This window comes from Pholcus phalangioides, unplaced genomic scaffold, assembly GCF_987345545.1.
Source record: "Pholcus phalangioides strain wild (caught in Gottingen) unplaced genomic scaffold, Ppha-v1.0 ptg000016l_1, whole genome shotgun sequence".
NCBI lineage: Eukaryota > Metazoa > Arthropoda > Arachnida > Araneae > Pholcidae > Pholcus > Pholcus phalangioides.
Window position 1 is genome coordinate 16,307,684 of NW_028301609.1, and position 20,861 is coordinate 16,328,544.

The window sequence follows — 20,861 nt, forward strand, 5'->3', positions numbered from 1 at the left end:
TTTAATACTTTCCTTATTGAGAATCTCCTTTTTATTGAAAGGACCTCTAACAGCTGATATTACGTTCTTTCAGATGCAAGGGCGTAGCGAGGGGGGAGGGGGATTTGGGGGTCTGGTCCCCCCCCCCCGAAATGCGAGAAAATGACCGAAAAAAGGGAAAAAGATGGCCAAATCCATTATTATGTCACTTTGGTCCCTCCCCCCCCGAAATGAAAGTGGTCCCCCCCCCCCGAACGAAATTTCTGGCTACGCCCATGTTCAGATGCATTTTTGAGTTGCAATCTGTTAGCATTTCTTTTATTTCTAGGGTAAATCGAACTAAAGCGTCTTCATACCTATATTTAGAAGTTCTAGAGGGAATCACTAAAGAGTGGTTCTAGGCTGAGTAGCCTATGCGGAAACAAAAAAACTATATTTTTTTAAATGTTTTTATGCAAAATTTTAAACTGAGCATACTGGACTGAACGATTCGCAGAGAAACTCTTAATTTTCTTTAAAACGTGATCCGCACGCACTCATAAGACATCCCTAAGATCTGTCCAGGAAATTTGTTTTAGTAGACATCGAAGAACTGGGGATTTGAATCCAGACTTGCACGATCAGAGGATGGCCTACCTAACCACTACACTGCCAGGCGACAATATTTTGTTCATTTCAGCTGTCTGGGAACACAGCAGCGAGTGTTCGGGGTTAATTTACTGGTGCGACTTATACGCTAGAGAGGCACCGAACTGTCTCGCATGGGTAATAATAATTAACTATAACATAAAACCTCTGAAACCATGCAGTCGATCCGCTAATTACTGAAAGATTTGAGCATTTTTAAGTTCACGTCCTTATTCTGTAGAACTTGGCTTACTCTCTTAAATTTGTCATTTTTGTGATTGGTTGGCAATGATAATGATTTGATTTATTCATGCGTGGGTCTCACCCGGACACAACCCGAGGACCTCATGGTAAGTAGATCTGTTAACAATTTGCGAGAGTTAGTATGCAAATTGGTAGGCAGGAATTTTTAGCTGGGGGAGAGAGCCCCTCAGAAAAATCAGTATGGTAAAGGACCCCCCCCCCCATGATGCTGTTAAAATAGCTGAAGCTAACTTTAGAGAAATTGCAGGTAATCTCATTCCAAAAACTCAGCCTTAACGTGATCTCTAGTTTGCAATATTATTAATTTTTCTGTATTTGTACCATCTTTTTGAGGAATATCTTCAATCAATTAATCCCGCCCTCTGAATAAGGAAACAGAGTCTGTCATAAGTATGAATGGTCTTAAAATGGAAGAGACTGCTCACATATTGCATTATTGATACGTTTGTGAAGCAACTGCTAAGTCTTTTATTTTTAAAATATCAAGTTAATTTTGTCCATGATTAACTACATCTTGTCTTTGAAACAAATATGATTATTAAATTGATTAAACTGTATGTAGGTATGTGTATGATTGAATTTACTATTAACGTTGCTGGTTGGTTTCGCAAACCATGTCACAAACTCATCCTTTGGTCTCAAACAATGCCATTCCTTTGAATGTCTTTGCTGTTCTTGAATTTTGATTTTATGAACTAATTGTTCAGGTCGGTAGAAGTGATTTAACGTCTGTGTAATGCATGTAATCATTTTTAAATTTTTGTTTGTTGCTTCCAAAAGAATGAAGGTAAATAGTTTGAACTTTTTAATTATCTAATTTGTGTTTTCAATCTGCAGTCAGTACTAGGTCATCGATTGGGGACCTAATTCTAATGCTCATTCCTGTTGTTTCCAGAGGAGAGGGTATGTTCATCACTTTTTTTATTATTTCAATTACAGACTCACCCTTTGGTCTCAAACAATGCCATTCCTTTAATGTCTTTGCTATTCTTGAATTTTGATTTTATGAACTAATTGTTCAGGTCTGTAGAAGTGATTTAACGTCTGTGTAATGCATGTAATCATTTTTAAATTTTTATTTGTTGCTTCCAAAAGAATGGAGGCAAATAGTTTGAACTTTTTAATGATCTAATTTGTGTTTTCAATCTGCAGTCAGTACTATGTCATCGATTGGGGGACCTAATTCTAATGCTCATTCCTGTTTTTTCCAGAGGAGAGGGTATGTTCATCACTTTTTTTATTATTTCAATTACAGACTCATCCTTTGGTCTCAAACAGTGCCATTCCTTTGAATGTCTTTGCTATTCTTGAATTTTGATTTTATGAACTAATTGTTCAGGTCTGTAGAAGTGATTTAATGGCTGTGTAATGCATGTAATCATTGTTAAATTTTTGTTTGTTGCTTCCAAAAGAATGAAGGTAAATAGCTTGAACTTTTTAATGATCTAATTTGTGTTTTCAATCTGCAGTCAGTTCTATGTCATCGATTGGGGGGACCTAATTCTAATGCTCATTCCTGTTGTTTCCAGAGGAGAGGGTATGTTCATCACTTTTTTTATTATTTCAATTACAGACTCACCCTTTGGTCTCAAACAATGCCATTCCTTTGAAAGTCTGCTATTCTTGAATTTTGATTTTATGAACTAATTGTTCAGGTCTGTAGAAGTGATTTAACGTCTGTGTAATGCATGTAATCATTTTTAAATTTTTATTTGTTGCTTCCAAAAGAATGAAGGTATATAGTTTGAACTTTTTAATGATCTAATTTGTGTTTTCAATCTGCAGTCAGTACTATGTCATCGATTGGGGGACCTAATTCTAATGCTCATTCCTGTTGTTTCCAGAGGAGGGAAGTGTGTTCATCACTTTTTTTATTATTTCAATTACAGACTCACCCTTCGGTATCAAACAATGCCATTCCTTTGAATGTCTTTGCTATTCTTGAATTTTGATTTTATGAACTAATTGTTCAGGTCTGTAGAAATGATTGAACGTCTGTGTAATGCATGTAATCATTTTTTAATTTTTGTTTGTTGCTTCCAAAAGAATGGAGGTAAATAGCTTGAACTTTTTAATGATCTAATTTGTGTTTTCAATCTGCAGTCAGTTCTATGTCATCGATTGGGGGGACCTAATTCTAATGCTCATTCCTGTTGTTTCCAGAGGAGAGGGTATGTTCATCACTTTTTTCATTATTTCAATTACAGACTCACCCTTCGGTATCAAACAATGCCATTCCTTTGAATGTCTTTGCTATTCTTGAATTTTGATTTTATGAACTAATTGTTCAGGTCTGTAGAAGTGATTTAACGTCTGTGTAATGCATGTAATCATTTTTAAATTTTTATTTGTTGCTTCCAAAAGAATGAAGGTATATAGTTTGAACTTTTTAATGATCTAATTTGTGTTTTCAATCTGCAGTCAGTACTATGTCATCGATTGGGAGACCTAATTCTAATGCTCATTCCTGTTTTTTCCAGAGGAGAGGGTATGTTCATCACTTTTTTTATTATTTCAATTACAGACTCACCCTTCGGTCTCAAACAATGCCATTGCTTTGAATGTCTTTGCTATTCTTGAATTTTGATTTTATGAACTAATTGTTCAGGTGTGTAGAAGTGATTTAACATCTGTATAATGCATGTAATCATTTTTTAATTTTTGTTTGTTGCTTCCAAAAGAATGAAGGTAAATAGTTTGAACTATTTAATTATCTAATTTGTGTTTTCAATCTGCAGTCAGTACTAGGTCATCGATTGGGGACCTAATTCTAATGCTCATTCCTGTTGTTTCCAGAGGAGAGGGTATGTTCATCACTTTTTTTATTATTTCAATTACAGACTCACCCTTCGGTCTCAAACAATGCCATTGCTTTGAATGTCTTTGCTATTCTTGAATTTTGATTTTATGAACTAATTGTTCAGGTGTGTAGAAGTGATTTAACGTCTGTGTAATGCATGTAATCATTTTTTAATTTTTGTTTGTTGCTTCCAAAAGAATGAAGGTAAATAGTTTGAACTTTTTAATTATCTAATTTGTGTTTTCAATCTGCAGTCAGTACTATGTCATCGATTGGGGGACCTAATTCTAATGCTCATTCCTGTTGTTTCCAGAGGAGAGGGTATGTTCATCACTTTTTTTATTATTTCAATTACAGACTCACCCTTTGGTCTCAAACAGTGCCATTCCTTTGAATGTCTTTGCTATTCTTGAATTTTGATTTTATGAACTAATTGTTCAGGTCTGTAGAAGTGATTTAACGTCTGTGTAATGCATGTAATCATTTTTTAATTTTTGTTTGTTGCTTCCAAAAGAATGGAGGTAAATAGTTTGAACTTTTTAATGATCTAATTTGTGTTTTCAATCTGCAGTCAGTTCTATGTCATCGATTGGGGGACCTAATTCTAATGCTCATTCCTGTTGTTTCCAGAGGAGAGGGTATGTTCATCACTTTTTTCATTATTTCAATTACAGACTCACCCTTCGGTATCAAACAATGCCATTCCTTTGAATGTCTTTGCTATTCTTGAATTTTGATTTTATGAACTAATTGTTCAGGTCTGTAGAAGTGATTTAACGTCTGTGTAATGCATGTAATCAGTTTTATTTTTTGTTTGTTGCTTCCAAAAGAATGGAGGTAAATAGTTTGAACTTTTTAATGATCTAATTTGTGTTTTCAATCTCCAGTCAGTACTAGGTCATCGATTGGGGACCTAATTCTAATGCTCATTCCTGTTGTTTCCAGAGGAGAGGGTATGTTCATCACTTTTTTTATTATTTCAATTACAGACTCACCCTTTGGTCTCAAACAGTGCCATTCCTTTGAATGTCTTTGCTATTCTTGAATTTTGATTTTATGAACTAATTGTTCAGGTCTGTAGAAGTGATTTAATGGCTGTGTAATGCATGTAATCATTTTTAAATTTTTGTTTGTTGCTTCCAAAAGAATGGAGGCAAATAGTTTGAACATTTTAATGATCTAATTTGTGTTTTCAATCTGCAGTCAGTTCTATGTCATCGATTGGGGGGACCTAATTCTAATGCTCATTCCTGTTGTTTCCAGAGGAGAGGGTATGTTCATCACTTTTTTTTATTATTTCAAATACAGACTCATCCTTTGGTCTCAAACAATGCCATTGCTTTGAATGTCTTTGCTATTCTTGAATTTTGATTTTATGAACTAATTGTTCAGGTCTGTAGAAGTGATTTAACGTCTGTGTAATGCATGTAATCATTTTTAAATTTTTGTTTGTTGCTTCCAAAAGAATGGAGGCAAATAGTTTGAACATTTTAATGATCTAATTTGTGTTTTCAATCTGCAGTCAGTTCTATGTCATCGATTGGGGGGACCTAATTCTAATGCTCATTCCTGTTGTTTCCAGAGGAGAGGGTATGTTCATCACTTTTTTTTATTATTTCAAATACAGACTCATCCTTTGGTCTCAAACAATGCCATTGCTTTGAATGTCTTTGCTATTCTTGAATTTTGATTTTATGAACTAATTGTTCAGGTCTGTAGAAGTGATTTAACGTCTGTGTAATGCATGTAATCATTTTTAAATTTTTGTTTGTTGCTTCCAAAAGAATGGAGGCAAATAGTTTGAACATTTTAATGATCTAATTTGTGTTTTCAATCTGCAGTCAGTTCTATGTCATCGATTGGGGGGACCTAATTCTAATGCTCATTCCTGTTGTTTCCAGAGGAGAGGGTATGTTCATCACTTTTTTTTATTATTTCAAATACAGACTCATCCTTTGGTCTCAAACAATGCCATTGCTTTGAATGTCTTTGCTATTCTTGAATTTTGATTTTATGAACTAATTGTTCAGGTCTGTAGAAGTGATTTAACGTCTGCGTAATGCATGTAATCATTTTTTAATTTTTGTTTGTTGCTTCCAAAAGAATGGAGGTAAATAGTTTGAACTTTTTAATGATCTAATTTGTGTTTTCAATCTACAGTCAGTACTAGGTCATCGATTGGGGTCTTAATTCTAATGCTCATTCCTGTTGTTTCCAGAGGAGAGGGTATGTTCATCACTTTTTTTTATTATTTCAAATACAGACTCATCCTTCGGTCTCAAACAGTGCCATTCCTTTGAATGTCTTTGCTATTCTTGAATTTTGATTTTATGAACTAATTGTTCAGGTCTGTAGAAGTGATTTAATGTCTGTGTAATGCATGTAATCATTTTTTAATTTTTGTTTGTTGCTGCCAAAAGAATGGAGGTAAATAGTTTGAACTTTTTAATGATCTAATTTGTGTTTTCAATCTACAGTCTGTACTAGGTCATCGATTGGGAACCTAATTCTAATGCTCATTCCTGTTGTTTCCAGAGGAGAGGGTATGTTCATCACTTTTTTTTATTATTTTAAATACAGACTCATCCTTTGGTCTCAAACAATGCCATTGCTTTGAATGTCTTTGCTATTCTTGAATTTTGATTTTATGAACTAATTGTTCAGGTCTGTAGAAGTGATTTAACGTCTGTGTAATTCATGTAATCATTTTTTAATTTTTGTTTGTTGCTTCCAAAAGAATGAAGGTAAATAGTTTGAACTTTTTAATGATCTAATTTGTGTTTTCAATCTGCAGTCAGTTCTATGTCATCGATTGGGGACCTAATTCTAATGCTCATTCCTGTTGTTTCCAGAGGAGAGGGTATGTTCATCACTTTTTTTTATTATTTCAATTACAGACTCATCCTTTGGTCTCAAACAATGCCATTGCTTTGAATGTCTTTGCTATTCTTGAATTTTGATTTTATGCACTAATTGTTCAGGTCTGAGAAGTGATTTAATGGCTGTGTAATGCATGTAATCATTTTTTAATTTTTGTTTGTTGCTGCCAAAAGAATGGAGGTAAATAGTTTGAACTTTTTAATGATCTAATTTGTGTTTTCAATCTACAGTCTGTACTAGGTCATCGATTGGGAACCTAATTCTAATGCTCATTCCTGTTGTTTCCAGAGGAGAGGGTATGTTCATCACTTTTTTTATTATTTCAATTACAGACTCACCCTTTGGTCTCAAACAGTGCCATTCCTTTGAATGTCTTTGCTATTCTTGAATTTTGATTTTATGCACTAATTGTTCAGGTCTGAGAAGTGATTTAATGGCTGTGTAATGCATGTAATCATTTTTTAATTTTTGTTTGTTGCTTCCAAAAGAATGGAGGCAAATAGTTTGAACTTTTTGATGATCTAATTTGTGTTTTCAATCTGCAGTCAGTTCTATGTCATCGATTGGGGACCTAATTCTAATGCTCATTCCTGTTGTTTCCAGAGGAGAGGGTATGTTCATCACTTTTTTTTATTATTTCAATTACAGACTCATCCTTTGGTCTCAAACAATGCCATTGCTTTGAATGTCTTTGCTATTCTTGAATTTTGATTTTATGCACTAATTGTTCAGGTCTGAGAAGTGATTTAATGGCTGTGTAATGCATGTAATCATTTTTTAATTTTTGTTTGTTGCTTCCAAAAGAATGGAGGTAAATAGTTTGAACTTTTTAATGATCTAATTTGTGTTTTCAATCTCCAGTCAGTACTAGGTCATCGATTGGGGGGACCTAATTCTAATGCTCATTCCTGTTGTTTCCAGAGGAGAGGGTATGTTCATCACTTTTTTTTATTATTTCAAATACAGACTCATCCTTTGGTCTCAAACAATGCCATTGCTTTGAATGTCTTTGCTATTCTTGAATTTTGATTTTATGAACTAATTGTTCAGGTCTGTAGAAGTGATTTAACGTCTGTGTAATTCATGTAATCATTTTTTAATTTTTGTTTGTTGCTTCCAAAAGAATGAAGGTAAATAGTTTGAACTTTTTAATGATCTAATTTGTGTTTTCAATCTACAGTCTGTACTAGGTCATCGATTGGGAACCTAATTCTAATGCTCATTCCTGTTGTTTCCAGAGGAGAGGGTATGTTCATCACTTTTTTTATTATTTCAATTACAGACTCACCCTTTGGTCTCAAACAGTGCCATTCCTTTGAATGTCTTTGCTATTCTTGAATTTTGATTTTATGCACTAATTGTTCAGGTCTGAGAAGTGATTTAATGGCTGTGTAATGCATGTAATCATTTTTTAATTTTTGTTTGTTGCTTCCAAAAGAATGGAGGCAAATAGTTTGAACTTTTTAATGATCTAATTTGTGTTTTCAATCTGCAGTCAGTTCTATGTCATCGATTGGGGACCTAATTCTAATGCTCATTCCTGTTGTTTCCAGAGGAGAGGGTATGTTCATCACTTTTTTTTATTATTTCAATTACAGACTCATCCTTTGGTCTCAAACAATGCCATTGCTTTGAATGTCTTTGCTATTCTTGAATTTTGATTTTATGAACTAATTGTTCAGGTCTGTAGAAGTGATTTAACGTCTGTGTAATGCATGTAATCATTTTTTAATTTTTGTTTGTTGCTTCCAAAAGAATGGAGGTAAATAGTTTGAACTTTTTAATGATCTAATTTGTGTTTTCAATCTCCAGTCAGTACTAGGTCATCGATTGGGGACCTAATTCTAATGCTCATTCCTGTTGTTTCCAGAGGAGAGGGTATGTTCATCACTTTTTTTATTATTTCAATTACAGACTCACCCTTTGGTCTCAAACAATGCCATTCCTTTGAATGTCTTTGCTATTCTTGAATTTTGATTTTATGCACTAATTGTTCAGGTCTGAGAAGTGATTTAATGGCTGTGTAATGCATGTAATCATTTTTAAATTTTTGTTTGTTGCTTCCAAAAGAATGGAGGTAAATAGTTTGAACTTTTTAATGATCTAATTTGTGTTTTCAATCTGCAGTCAGTTCTATGTCATCGATTGGGGGACCTAATTCTAATGCTCATTCCTGTTGTTTCCAGAGGAGAGGGTATGTTCATCACTTTTTTTATTATTTCAATTACAGACTCACCCTTTGGTCTCAAACAGTGCCATTCCTTTGAATGTCTTTGCTATTCTTGAATTTTGATTTTATGAACTAATTGTTCAGGTCTGTAGAAGTGATTTAATGGCTGTGTAATGCATGTAATCATTTTTAAATTTTTGTTTGTTGCTTCCAAAAGAATGGAGGCAAATAGTTTGAACATTTTAATGATCTAATTTGTGTTTTCAATCTGCAGTCAGTTCTATGTCATCGATTGGGGGGACCTAATTCTAATGCTCATTCCTGTTGTTTCCAGAGGAGAGGGTATGTTCATCACTTTTTTTTATTATTTCAAATACAGACTCATCCTTTGGTCTCAAACAATGCCATTGCTTTGAATGTCTTTGCTATTCTTGAATTTTGATTTTATGAACTAATTGTTCAGGTCTGTAGAAGTGATTTAACGTCTGTGTAATTCATGTAATCATTTTTTAATTTTTGTTTGTTGCTTCCAAAAGAATGAAGGTAAATAGTTTGAACTTTTTAATGATCTAATTTGTGTTTTCAATCTACAGTCAGTACTAGGTCATCGATTGGGGTCCTAATTCTAATGCTCATTCCTGTTGTTTCCAGAGGAGAGGGTATGTTCATCACTTTTTTTTATTATTTCAAATACAGACTCATCCTTCGGTCTCAAACAGTGCCATTCCTTTGAATGTCTTTGCTATTCTTGAATTTTGATTTTATGCACTAATTGTTCAGGTCTGAGAAGTGATTTAATAGCTGTGTAATGCATGTAATCATTTTTTAATTTTTGTTTGTTGCTTCCAAAAGAATGGAGGTAAATAGTTTGAACTTTTTAATGATCTAATTTGTGTTTTCAATCTCCAGTCAGTACTAGGTCATCGATTGGGGACCTAATTCTAATGCTCATTCCTGTTGTTTCCAGAGGAGAGGGTATGTTCATCACTTTTTTTATTATTTCAATTACAGACTCATCCTTTGGTCTCAAACAATGCCATTGCTTTGAATGTCTTTGCTATTCTTGAATTTTGATTTTATGAACTAATTGTTCAGGTCTGTAGAAGTGATTTAATGTCTGTGTAATGCATGTAATCATTTTTTAATTTTTGTTTGTTGCTGCCAAAAGAATGGAGGTAAATAGTTTGAACTTTTTAATGATCTAATTTGTGTTTTCAATCTACAGTCTGTACTAGGTCATCGATTGGGAACCTAATTCTAATGCTCATTCCTGTTGTTTCCAGAGGAGAGGGTATGTTCATCACTTTTTTTATTATTTCAATTACAGACTCACCCTTTGGTCTCAAACAGTGCCATTCCTTTGAATGTCTTTGCTATTCTTGAATTTTGATTTTATGAACTAATTGTTCAGGTCTATAGAAGTGATTTAATGGCTGTGTAATGCATGTAATCATTTTTAAATTTTTGTTTGTTGCTTCCAAAAGAATGGAGGAAAATAGTTTGAACTTTTTAATGATCTAATTTGTGTTTTCAATCTGCAGTCAGTTCTATGTCATCGATTGGGGGGACCTAAATCTAATGCTCATTCCTGTTGTTTCCAGAGGAGAGGGTATGTTCATCACTTTTTTTTATTATTTCAATTACAGACTCATCCTTTGGTCTCAAACAATGCCATTGCTTTGAATGTCTTCGCTATTCTTGAATTTTGATTTTATGAACTAATTGTTCAGGTCTGTAGAAGTGATTTAACGTCTGTGTAATGCATGTAATCATTTTTTAATTTTTGTTTGTTGCTTCCAAAAGAATGGAGGTAAATAGTTTGAACTTTTTAATGATCTAATTTGTGTTTTCAATCTACAGTCAGTACTAGGTCATCGATTGGGGACCTAATTCTAATGCTCATTCTTGTTGTTTCCAGAGGAGAGGGTATGTTCATCACTTTTTTTTATTATTTCAATTTAATAATTGTGTTTCGATTTTTGAGAAGGGGGATTATCACAGGTTATGTACACCAAATGGGGGGGGGGGGTGAGATTGCCTCTGTAATTTAATGTTCTGTACAGTATATCGTAATTTTAAGATGAACTAATTTCTTTTCATCTTTTTAAGAAGAAGAGCGTTGGGTGCATCTCTTGGTTGTCTCTCTCTCTTGAGTTGGGCTTTATTGGATACAGATTCCGTTGATGTGATTTGGTCAATTCAAAGAATAGATAGAATAGATCCATGTAAAGGTGACTCCTGAAACAGGCAAGTTCTGGTGTTAAAACAATTCCCTGTGATCTACATCAGTGGTTCTTAATTTTTTATCTATCCTGCACCCACTTGGATAATGAATTTTTCAATTGGTTATAAAATTTAATTTTTGTAGTTACATTAATCATTCATTAATTAATTTTTATCAATTTTTTACATACGTACATATATTTTAGTTCCTTTTTGGCATTGTTGATAGTTCAATTTGGTTTCTTCTCCTCTTTAAAAATTACTTCATTGCTAAACTAAAAATATTTTTTAACGTCATGAAACTTGAATGCAAAAGATTCATTGTTCCAAACTTATTGATTCCAGCCAGAACAACGATAAATATATTTTTGTTTGACACATGATTAAATTTTTTTCTCAAGCATGACAATAACAGTCGGTATGAATATAAGCAAAGCAAAATACTTTGAGTATTTAATGGTATTTTTTCCCTTTGTAAAAGTTACTAACTTTTTGTAACTTGACACAAAATTCACACGAGACATTTTTGCTACATTGGTTTAAACCTTGGTTTTAACAATTAGGTTTTGTTCAAAAAATCAAATAAAAGTGGCCTAAATATAATTTTTTCCATGAAAAATATATTGATTCATTATTAGCCAAAACTTTTCATTTTTACCACATTTTATATGCTTGGGGTACATTCTGATGGTATATCTTTAAATGACATAAGATTAATAAGTGGTTTTTTTTTTCAAAAAGTCTCATAAAAGTGGCCAGAATATATATATTTTTTCATATGAAGTTTCTTAGTTATTTAAAGTTATATACAAAACCCAAAATTTCTCATTCTTACATTTTCTAACCTTTTGCTGCATTCTGATGCTCTATCTTTAGCAAATTCATGAATAAGGATTGCATCACACATCTAAATGTAGTGGTGTATTATCTCGCAGGTTTCTTTTCCCCTTCACAAAGAAGCAGCAACAGTAGTGACACCATCATGCTAGGGGCAGGTGGTCCTATAATCCAATAGACACCAGCTGTCCATAAGGGACAAAGACTAGTGTACTACAAGTTACATTACCTCACATACATTTTCATTTTTTCCCCCATAAGAAGTAGCACATCTCCTATTGTATATCTTTCACATGTGGTAAGCCCAGTTAATCAAGGTTCTACTGTATAATAATAGATTTATGAAAAATAATCAGCTATATACAGGTTGATTATAATTTGAAGTTTTGATTCCAAAACTATTCAATAAGAACTACTGGTCAGAATGACTTGAAAATTTGCATACATATTCCTGAAGCAATGTAAGTTTCTTTCGCAAAAGGAAAAAAAAGTGCAAGTAAGTAGTGAAAAATGTACAAGTAGATGATGCTGTACTTGGCCAGCAGTATAATCTATTTTGTGCACCCACATCATTTCTGCACTTCCACAGCGTCAGTGTGTCGATAAAACAACTTCTATCAAGATGCACATTGCAATACCAGCAAAGCAGCTGCTGAAGACCCATTTTGACAGGATGCACCTTAACCCTTGCAACTTCTGGCTGTGGGGGTACCTGAAAATGTCATAAACAGTAGTCAGATTGCGAACTTTGGTGAATTGCAATCTCCAGCACATCCCCTATATGTTAGAAGATACTTAGGAATATTAACCTGGGGGTGCGTTTGGTTTAATAAAGCTGAATTGCAAGTGCATCCACATCATGGCCATAGCATACTCTGATCTGTTGTTGAACAAGAATTTTTGTGCTTTCAACCTCATAGCCAGAACACGGTGGACAGCATATTTAACATTTCTTAAGTACGTTGTAGTAATTTGTTCAATTACTTCGTTTTTTGTGATGCTTCCATGAATTATGAAATCCTGTAATGCTATAATTAAGTTATCATTTTGTCATGGCTGGCTATCGTTTCCATTATGCAAGCAAATTTCCCACATGTTAGATGATGTCATTAATTTTACATTTTTAAGTATTTTTTCCCCTTTACTTAATATTCATGGAGGAATATTACAGGAATATTATAGTTTTGCAAAATGGCTTCCTAATTAAGCATACTGAAAGTAACTGGAGCAAACATCTTTATATTATATGATTAACATTAAAAAATTTTCAAACACACACAAAGTAATCCATTGAGTAAAGCATAAAAATAATTAAATTGCAAAAGTTTGTTTTTGTTAAAATATAAGAAATATTTATTGATTTAATTAATATGGGAATAGTGTTAATTGCATTAATAAACATTTTATTTTAATGTAATAATAATTGTTAGAAGTTTGAATGATTTTTCAGAAATTTTATTGTTTTTAATGTTTATACTATTTAAAACAAAAAAAAACTGGTTTTTAGTTATTTTCAAAAAAACGGTTTTTTTACCAACCCTGCTATGTAGTCTACTCATACACTTGTTACCGTTTTCATCTAATGTTAATCATGTAATAAATTGTAGTCAGTTACCAGCATGGTCTTGCTGTGTTTTGATTTTCTCCCCCACTCCTTTTCTTTCACTTGACACAGTCACTATAGGAGGCTCTGGAACCACTGGATCGAGAGCTGGCTCTGTAGGTATGACAGGTTCAGTAATTCAAAAAAATTATAATTCATGAATTTTGATTTTACAAATTTATTAGAAGTCTAAAAATGAGCATCAACTGTATTAATGTATGTGATAGTTTTTAAACTTTTGAGTAAGTTTTTTTTTTTTTAATTTTTTGTTAGTTGCTTCCAAAAGAATGGAGGCAAATTGTTAGAACTTTTCAATGATATAATTTGTGTTTTCAGTAATTGAAATTGAGTAGCTGGGTCGAGGATTTTATTTCTAGTCAGTTCCATGTCATCGATTGTGGTACCTGATTCTGATGCTTATGCCTATTGTTTCCAAAGAAGAAGGTGCGTTCATTACTTTTAATATTATTTTAATTTAAGAATTGTGTTTCGGGCAGGATCACAGAGGTGTATAGTAAATGGTTGAAGGAGTTATTCATGTCTGTCCTTTCAGCTATTATGCAGATAATAAAAGTTTCTTCTTTTCAATTTGAATGTTTTGAACAGAATTTTATACCAAAAAAAAAAAAAAAATTCTATTGTTGTAAAAATATCCATTCAATTTTCCAAAAGATTTTTATGGAACAAATACAGTAAAACCCTTTTTTTGAAGACACAAGACAAAAAAATCGACCGCAAAAGAGAAGGTTTCTGTTGAAACCATAATTATACAGTAATGTCAATAACTGAAATTGTTCTTTGTTTGCAAATAAACGGAATTCTGACAACATAAAATGCATTTTTACATGAAAATACATAATTATTACAAAGATACAAAATTAAAATTACAAAAGAACTATTACACAGTCTATATAATACTTAATTTACATCTTTTGGAAAAACTGTTCAATCTATGTTTTGCTGGGTCAATCTATGTTTTGCTTTCCAATTCTTTCTAACTTTGCCCACATGCTACCCATGGGCCAGCTGTTGACTCCCCCTGGTACATATTATTTGCCAAAAATTGCCATAATTTTTGGAAATTTTTACTCCATTCTTCGCACACTTCATCATTGTCATCAGCATATTCACCGCACAATTTCTTAAATGCAACTTCGGGACGCGCACAAAAACAATCCAACCAACCATCTGAAGCTGATGAGCCCAAGTTCTGCTCGAGATTTTTATTGTTGAATCGGGTCGGAAACAGGTAAATTCTTGTTGTTGTTTTTTTTGCTGAAGCAAACCAATTGTATAGACTACACACAACTAAGACTCGACAAAATTCATATAAATATAAAAATATTTAAATATATAAATATTTTAATTGAGGAGGAAATCATCTATATAATACCAAATAATACATATGTAGTAGATTGCAATTAATAATTCTGCCGAAGCAAAAACTATTTCGTTTTTAAGATTGTTTGGGGGGGGTGTATGTGGATCATTTATAGGTTTATTAATCTTTAATTTGCTTAGTTTTAGGATTCAACAAGTAGAGTAGTCATTGAAAAATTTTGCTTGGTGGAAAAAAAAACATTTTGTATTTATTACTTCATGGTCTTGATGGTAACTAACATTCATCATTTAAAATTATGGTGCACATTTTGGGCATAAGTGAAACAACAGCAGTTAGATAGGCCTTTTCTAAATTTGGTGATTCTGATGATATCCAATAGCATTAAATTGTCTTATGTATTTTCGGGCATGCAGAAGCATAAACAATGTTTCCAATGATCAGCAAAAAGCTAGAAATGAAAGTCTTCGTTTGTCGAAAACTATTACACTGGCATTGAACAGTAAAATGTAAACAAATCCCTTTATAAAAAGGATGGATGCAGTAAACCGGTTCACCTTAACTTATTTACATCAGACCTTGTAATTTACACATTCTGCACTGTGCTTTTTAAAGTGGTCTCGAAGGATCATCATTCTTGAAAAACTTACACGTCGTCATAATTTGCTGTGTGCATTGTTGAAGAAAGTTGACAGACTGGACTGTAGAAGACTCCAAAAAAAAAAAAAAAAATGTAATTTATATTGTGAGGAGAGACAGAAAAGGTTTATCTGTGGTTGCTAGTACACTGTTTTGGCCAAAAATTGTTTTTGCAACCAAGTCATTTCTGTCATTTTGCTTTGGCTTGAGTCAATCTTACAGGAGACTGAATAGTGCTGTAAAAAATTAATTTTGCAATTAAAAAAAAATAGGCATAGCATGATAATTTATTTTTATGCTATGATTATGTTGTGTAAGGGGTACCCTCCCCTATCCTTCTTCTTAGCCCTGCCGATGGTCTATTTATTGTTTAATTCTAGTCACCACCTTTTCCTAAAATATGGGAATATTTATCTTCACTCCAAATCAGAGAAGTTCGCTAAATTAGTAAAGTTATCTAAAGTTTCTTTTCTCCTCCGAGGTTTGATTAGTTACAGTTACTTTGGAAATTTATTTATCAACACAAATTTTTTAAAAATATTTCTTGAGGGGTATAGACGTTAGTGCGAAAATCAACATTTTTTCCTCAAAAACGTTTTAAACAACCTCCCTCCTCCCATTCCTTAAAATTCCATTATTAATGGATGAAATTTTCTCATCATATTTATACATCGCTGCGGCCTATACGATGTCCTTTTTTTTCTCTGAAACTAGTGAAAATAGCATCTGCGGATTACACATAGGAAAATACGTTTGTTTTGTTTAATTCTTATTTAAGATTCACATCGAGGTAACAGAAAAACAGCTAGAAATTACTAATTTTAAGATGCTGAAAAAATCTTATAACTTGAAAACTAATAATGTATCGAAAATAAAATTGAAAGTTTCACTAGGATTACACCAGATTTTCTTCACCATCAAACTTGTATTGAATTTTTCAACCTCTCCTGAAAGGTGGTTGGTATGTCTTGTCAAGTAATCCTAATTCTTGATGAAGAAATTTTTCTGTGTTGATTTGTGATTGTGACCTTCCATCTTGAAAGATTGAAAGATCATATTCATTGGCTGACCACTCCAAAGCAGGGCTGTCACAAAATATCCTCTCGAAAGTGTTACCCACATTTAGGAATTTGAAGTATCAACAGTAACCAAATTATTCTCTCACCGATACTTAACACTTATTTTGGCATTTAAACAGCGGCCAATAGCCCACCCTTATTAAAGTCATAAAAAATGAGGCACTACAATAGATTTTTGAGTCTGACCACCAACATAGCTGTATCAGGCTTTCTATTGTTTTGTTCTAAAGCAATAGTTATCAACCTACCCCACTCTTGAAGGAAAGGCAGTTTTGTCGACTATGGCACAGCTCTAAATGTGATCAGTTCCGAAAAAATACTTCCATCTACTTTCATACAAAGCTGAGCTTAACCTTTAACTGTTCTACATCTCTCCTTCGAATAACAATAAGAGAACACCTAATCTGCTCTTGAAAAATCTTGCATTTCTTTCAGATGTTCACAAAATGCTGTGCACGAAAGGGCCAGATTGTAGGAATGGGGGAAAGGAAGAGGCGTCAACTCTTTTGGTAAAAAAAAAAGTAATGTGGAAAAAATAAACGAATAAAATATTGTTTTTATCATGGTAATAAAAATATTTCAATTACCAGTTTTTTAATATTTATTTAGATAGATTGAATAATTAAATTCAATATCAATTCAAATTACCAATAAAATTATTTTCTGCAACTTTATTTATAATTATGATGAATTTCAAGAAGATTGATATCCGGCGAAATGACTATTTGTCCCAACCCCGATCCATATATTTGTTTCATATGCCTATTTCTAATGAGATGTGAAGCAGGGTGTGCTCAGTCACTCAATTGGTATTTAAAATATTTATACTGTACATGAATAAAAAAGGAAATAGATTCTGTCATAAGTAAGAATGGGAGAGACTAATAGTATATTGTCTTACTAATACAAGTTTGAAGTAATTACTGAGTCTTTTTTTCTTTAAATATCAAAATAATTTTGACCATGATTAATTAAATTATCTTGTCTTTGAAACAGATGCATGATTGAATGAGATTAACAGATCATTATGTTGATAAAAGTGTATAGATATGCGATTGAACTTACTATTAAAGTTGCTGCTTGTTTTGTACACCCACACATTTTACAAACTCTCCTTTGGTCCTGAACAATGTCATTCCTTTGAATGTCTTTGCTATTCATGAATTTTGATTTTACGAACTAACTGTTCAGGTCTGTAGAAGTAATTGTAAGCTGTGTAATGCATGTGATCATTTTTAAATTTTTGTGAGTGGCTTTGCTTACAAAAGAATGAAGGTAAATAGTTTTAACTTCTCAATGATTTTCTAATTTGTGTTTTCAATCTCTAGCCAGTTTCATGTCATTGATTGTGGCACCTAATTCTGCTCACTCCTATTGTTTACAAATGAAAAATGACTTTTACTGTCCCCAGTGTATGTGATGACTAAATTTCAAGGAAATTTGTTATTGAAATTTTCACAGTATAATTTGAAAGCTATTTTTTTATGACCGTGTGTTCATCACTTTTAATATTATTTGAACTTGACAAATGTGTTTTGATGTTTCAGGAAAGGGAGTATCACAGAGGTTATGAATAGCAAATGGTGGGGGGGGGGGGGTGTCCACTTCTACCGTTCTTACTACTATGCCAATAATAAAACTTTTGGAATGGGGTGATCGCCTCTTTGCAATTTTGCAATTTAATGTTGTGTGCAGTATATCTTAATATGAACTAATCAGCAGATGAACTAATTTCTTTTCATCTTTTTAGGAAGAAGAGTGTTGGGCGTATCTCTTCGTTTTACTATCTTCTACAACTTTTTTCTCTGCTTATTCAAACAGAACCCTTATTGGGACTGAGGATGAAGGTTGAAATCTCAGCTGGCTGAAGTGTGTTGCTCATGTAAGTTGGCAACAGTGTGTGAGTTACTCATCTAAGTTTTCTGCAATTTCTGTGTTACCCATCTTAGTTGATTGCAGTTACTTGAATTGCTCATCTCAGTTGGCTACAATGTGTGAGATCTTCATCTTAAGTTTTCTGCAATTTGTGTGTTACCCATCTTAGTTGATTGCAGTTACTTAAATTTCTCATCTCAGTTGGCTACAATGTGTGAGATTTTCATCTTAAGTTTTCTGCAATTTGTGTGTTACTTTTATAAGTTTTCTGCAACTTGTGTGTTACCCATCTTAAGTTTTCTGCAATTTGTGTGTTACCCATCTTAAGTTTTCTGCAATTTGTGTGTTACCCATCTTAGCTGGCTGCAATTACTCCAGTTGCTCAGCTCAGTTGGCTGCAGTGTGTATGTTATGCTATGAATTTTTCTGGTTTATGTTTCTGTGAAGTTATGAGACTTTGCATTAAGTGAATACTCATCAATTGAACTCAACAATGCAGCAAATAGTTAGCTAAGATGTGATGACAGGTAAGTCTTGCTTAATACTTTGTTAGTTGAAAACTGATGGTTTGTTCCCAAATACATTTTTTAGCTTTCATTTTATAATTTTTCAAGTGAATACAGACTGTAAATCAACTGTCTGGCCAATTTTGCTGTGTATGAGTTAGGTATGCTTCATGAACATAAGTGATTATTTTTCTTTTGGAGCATTTTTTTCACATAATTGCAAAAACATTCTCACCCCCTACATGATAAATGTATTTTTCATTACTTTTTCAGCTCCAGTGATAACGTAATGCAATATAAGTACTTGGATATAATCAATTTTAACGAAAGATAATCATAAAGCAATAATTCATAATTGTATATATTCACTCTTTTTCAAAAAAAAAAAATATATATATATATATATCGATTATCAAACCTTTCAAAAATTGCAGTGCATTCTTTTAGACTTGAACACGAGTGTTTGTAGCTATTCAGAATTTTTTTGATTTGCTATTTGTTCCATGCAGCTGTGGAGGGTCCATTATTTCGAAGTTGTCTAGCTTCTGTTTTTCATGAGTTTCATACCAAGTTTCTAGTAATGCTTTGAGTTTTTTTTTAAATATAAAGTTAGTTTGTGGTGTTTTTCACAGGATTAGTTTCTTTTTGTTTAGTCTTTTTTTCCCTTTCATCATGAAAATTGTGGTTTTTTTTGGCTTATTTTGTCTTGTATCTTATCTATCATTTGTTGGTTTTTTGAGGTTCTTTTCATATTGTTTCTGAGATTGGGAAAAAAATTCTGAATGGTTTTCAAACAATTATGACAAAATGAACCATGTCATATACAGGTCTCCCAGTTGTCCTAATTTTTTTGAAATGTTCTACTTTCTAGATTTTATCCTACTTTTTTTACCAAAATTTGTGTAATTGATTTTTATTGAGGAGGGAATCATTGATATATATTGCCAAATATTATAAATGTTGTAGATTGCAAGTAATAATTCTGTTAAAGTAGAAATTATATCGTTTTTAAGGTTATTTGGGGGGGGGGGGGGGCGGATGTATTATGTGTGTGGATTATTTTGTTTATAAATTTTTCTTTTACTTAGTTTGATGTTCAACAAGTAAAATAGGCATTAAAAACTTGAGTGAGAATAAGAACATAAACAGCTATTTGTTGTAATACAGAAAGGCAAAGAATAATACAAACAATAAAGTTCCTCAAATAAATATTAAAAATATGTACCTACATGCATGCAAGGAAGAAAAAAAAAGGCAGGAGAACTTCCATACCTGAGCAAGTATTTTGCATTGAAACAATCTCTTGAATTTATTATGTAAGGTTTGAGATTGATATTATTTGCACACACATTTAATTAACAAAATAAAACTTTTGTTAAAATTAATTTAACAAAATAAAATTATTCAGACATGAATGTTTTGATTTTTACAGTTGAAATTAATTATTTTATTATTTAGAATTATGAAATGTTTCATTCTAGTTATTTTAACATTTAATTTCAATTTAATTCGAGTTTAATATATTAATCTGAAATGTTGAAGCAAATAAAGCAGATTGGTTAAATCCAATTTTTCTAATTTCAATCCAATTTCCATGATTCATCGCTTAACATTACAAACAAAATTTTCTTTCTTTCCTCCTTGGTTTTTATTTATATTGATTAATTTTTGATACCATTATTATTTGTTTACAACTTTTAATTAAATATTTGTTAAATTATACATTCTTAATAAAGCATCAAAATTTTTTTAAACAAGCATGATGCCTAATGAGTATTTCTCCAATCATTTTATTTGCTGTGTATTTGGTTATGTAATGGTTCGTTTGCATTTGATTTTTCTCTTAATGTTGAGTTTCATCTTGCTGCTGCAGCAGTGAAATAAAACACAATAGGATGAAAAGGTAAACCATCAAATGTAAACACTTATGTTCGTTAGCGTATTGTATGAAGACCTAATATTATCTATAGCAATCATTTAATTGTATTAGCGTTCATTAATTTTTTTTTAATTTCTTCATATTCAGAAGAGTCGTACGGT

At 32.3% G+C, this 20,861-nt stretch overlaps 2 protein-coding genes across 12 annotated transcripts; both read left to right on the forward strand.

Moving 5' to 3' along the window:
• The first annotated feature begins 235 nt into the window (after positions 1–235).
• On the forward strand, positions 236–3,672 carry LOC149075145 (uncharacterized). Of its 4 annotated transcripts, none has more exons than XM_089245735.1 (5): positions 236–1,773; positions 2,023–2,089; positions 2,340–2,407; positions 2,974–3,041; positions 3,609–3,672. In XM_089245735.1, the coding sequence occupies exons 1-4, from the start codon at positions 1,743–1,745 to the stop codon at positions 3,003–3,005; spliced, it is 198 nt and encodes a 65-aa protein (XP_089101861.1). In that variant the 5' UTR covers positions 236–1,742; the 3' UTR covers positions 3,006–3,041; positions 3,609–3,672. The 4 variants fall into 4 exon arrangements, 3 of the variants coding, with proteins under 3 accessions (XP_089101861.1, XP_089101860.1, XP_089101858.1); XM_089245734.1 differs by lacking the exon at positions 3,609–3,672 and adding an exon at positions 3,292–3,358; XM_089245732.1 differs by lacking the exons at positions 2,974–3,041; positions 3,609–3,672 and adding an exon at positions 2,656–2,965.
• Positions 3,673–4,556: 884 nt separating this feature from the next.
• On the forward strand, positions 4,557–20,409 carry LOC149075146 (uncharacterized). 8 transcript variants are annotated; one of them, XR_016194294.1, is made up of 20 exons: positions 4,557–4,623; positions 4,874–5,260; positions 5,512–5,579; positions 5,831–5,896; positions 6,148–6,213; positions 6,465–6,530; positions 6,781–6,846; positions 7,096–7,161; positions 7,731–7,796; positions 8,046–8,111; positions 8,363–8,428; positions 8,678–8,744; positions 8,995–9,062; positions 9,314–9,379; positions 9,630–9,695; positions 9,946–10,011; positions 10,262–10,329; positions 10,833–10,967; positions 13,720–13,827; positions 18,191–20,409. XR_016194294.1 is itself a non-coding variant. In XM_089245730.1 (18 exons), the coding sequence occupies exons 3-17, from the start codon at positions 5,549–5,551 to the stop codon at positions 10,291–10,293; spliced, it is 924 nt and encodes a 307-aa protein (XP_089101856.1). In that variant the 5' UTR covers positions 4,557–4,623; positions 4,874–5,260; positions 5,512–5,548; the 3' UTR covers positions 10,294–10,329; positions 10,581–10,646. The 8 variants fall into 8 exon arrangements, 4 of the variants coding, with proteins under 4 accessions (XP_089101856.1, XP_089101855.1, XP_089101854.1 ...); XR_016194292.1 differs by lacking the exons at positions 9,946–10,011; positions 10,262–10,329 and adding an exon at positions 10,581–10,646 and having other exon boundaries at positions 10,830–10,967; positions 18,191–18,642; positions 18,675–20,409; XR_016194291.1 differs by lacking the exons at positions 9,946–10,011; positions 10,262–10,329 and adding an exon at positions 10,581–10,646 and having other exon boundaries at positions 10,830–10,967.
• The last annotated feature ends 452 nt before the right edge of the window (positions 20,410–20,861 follow it).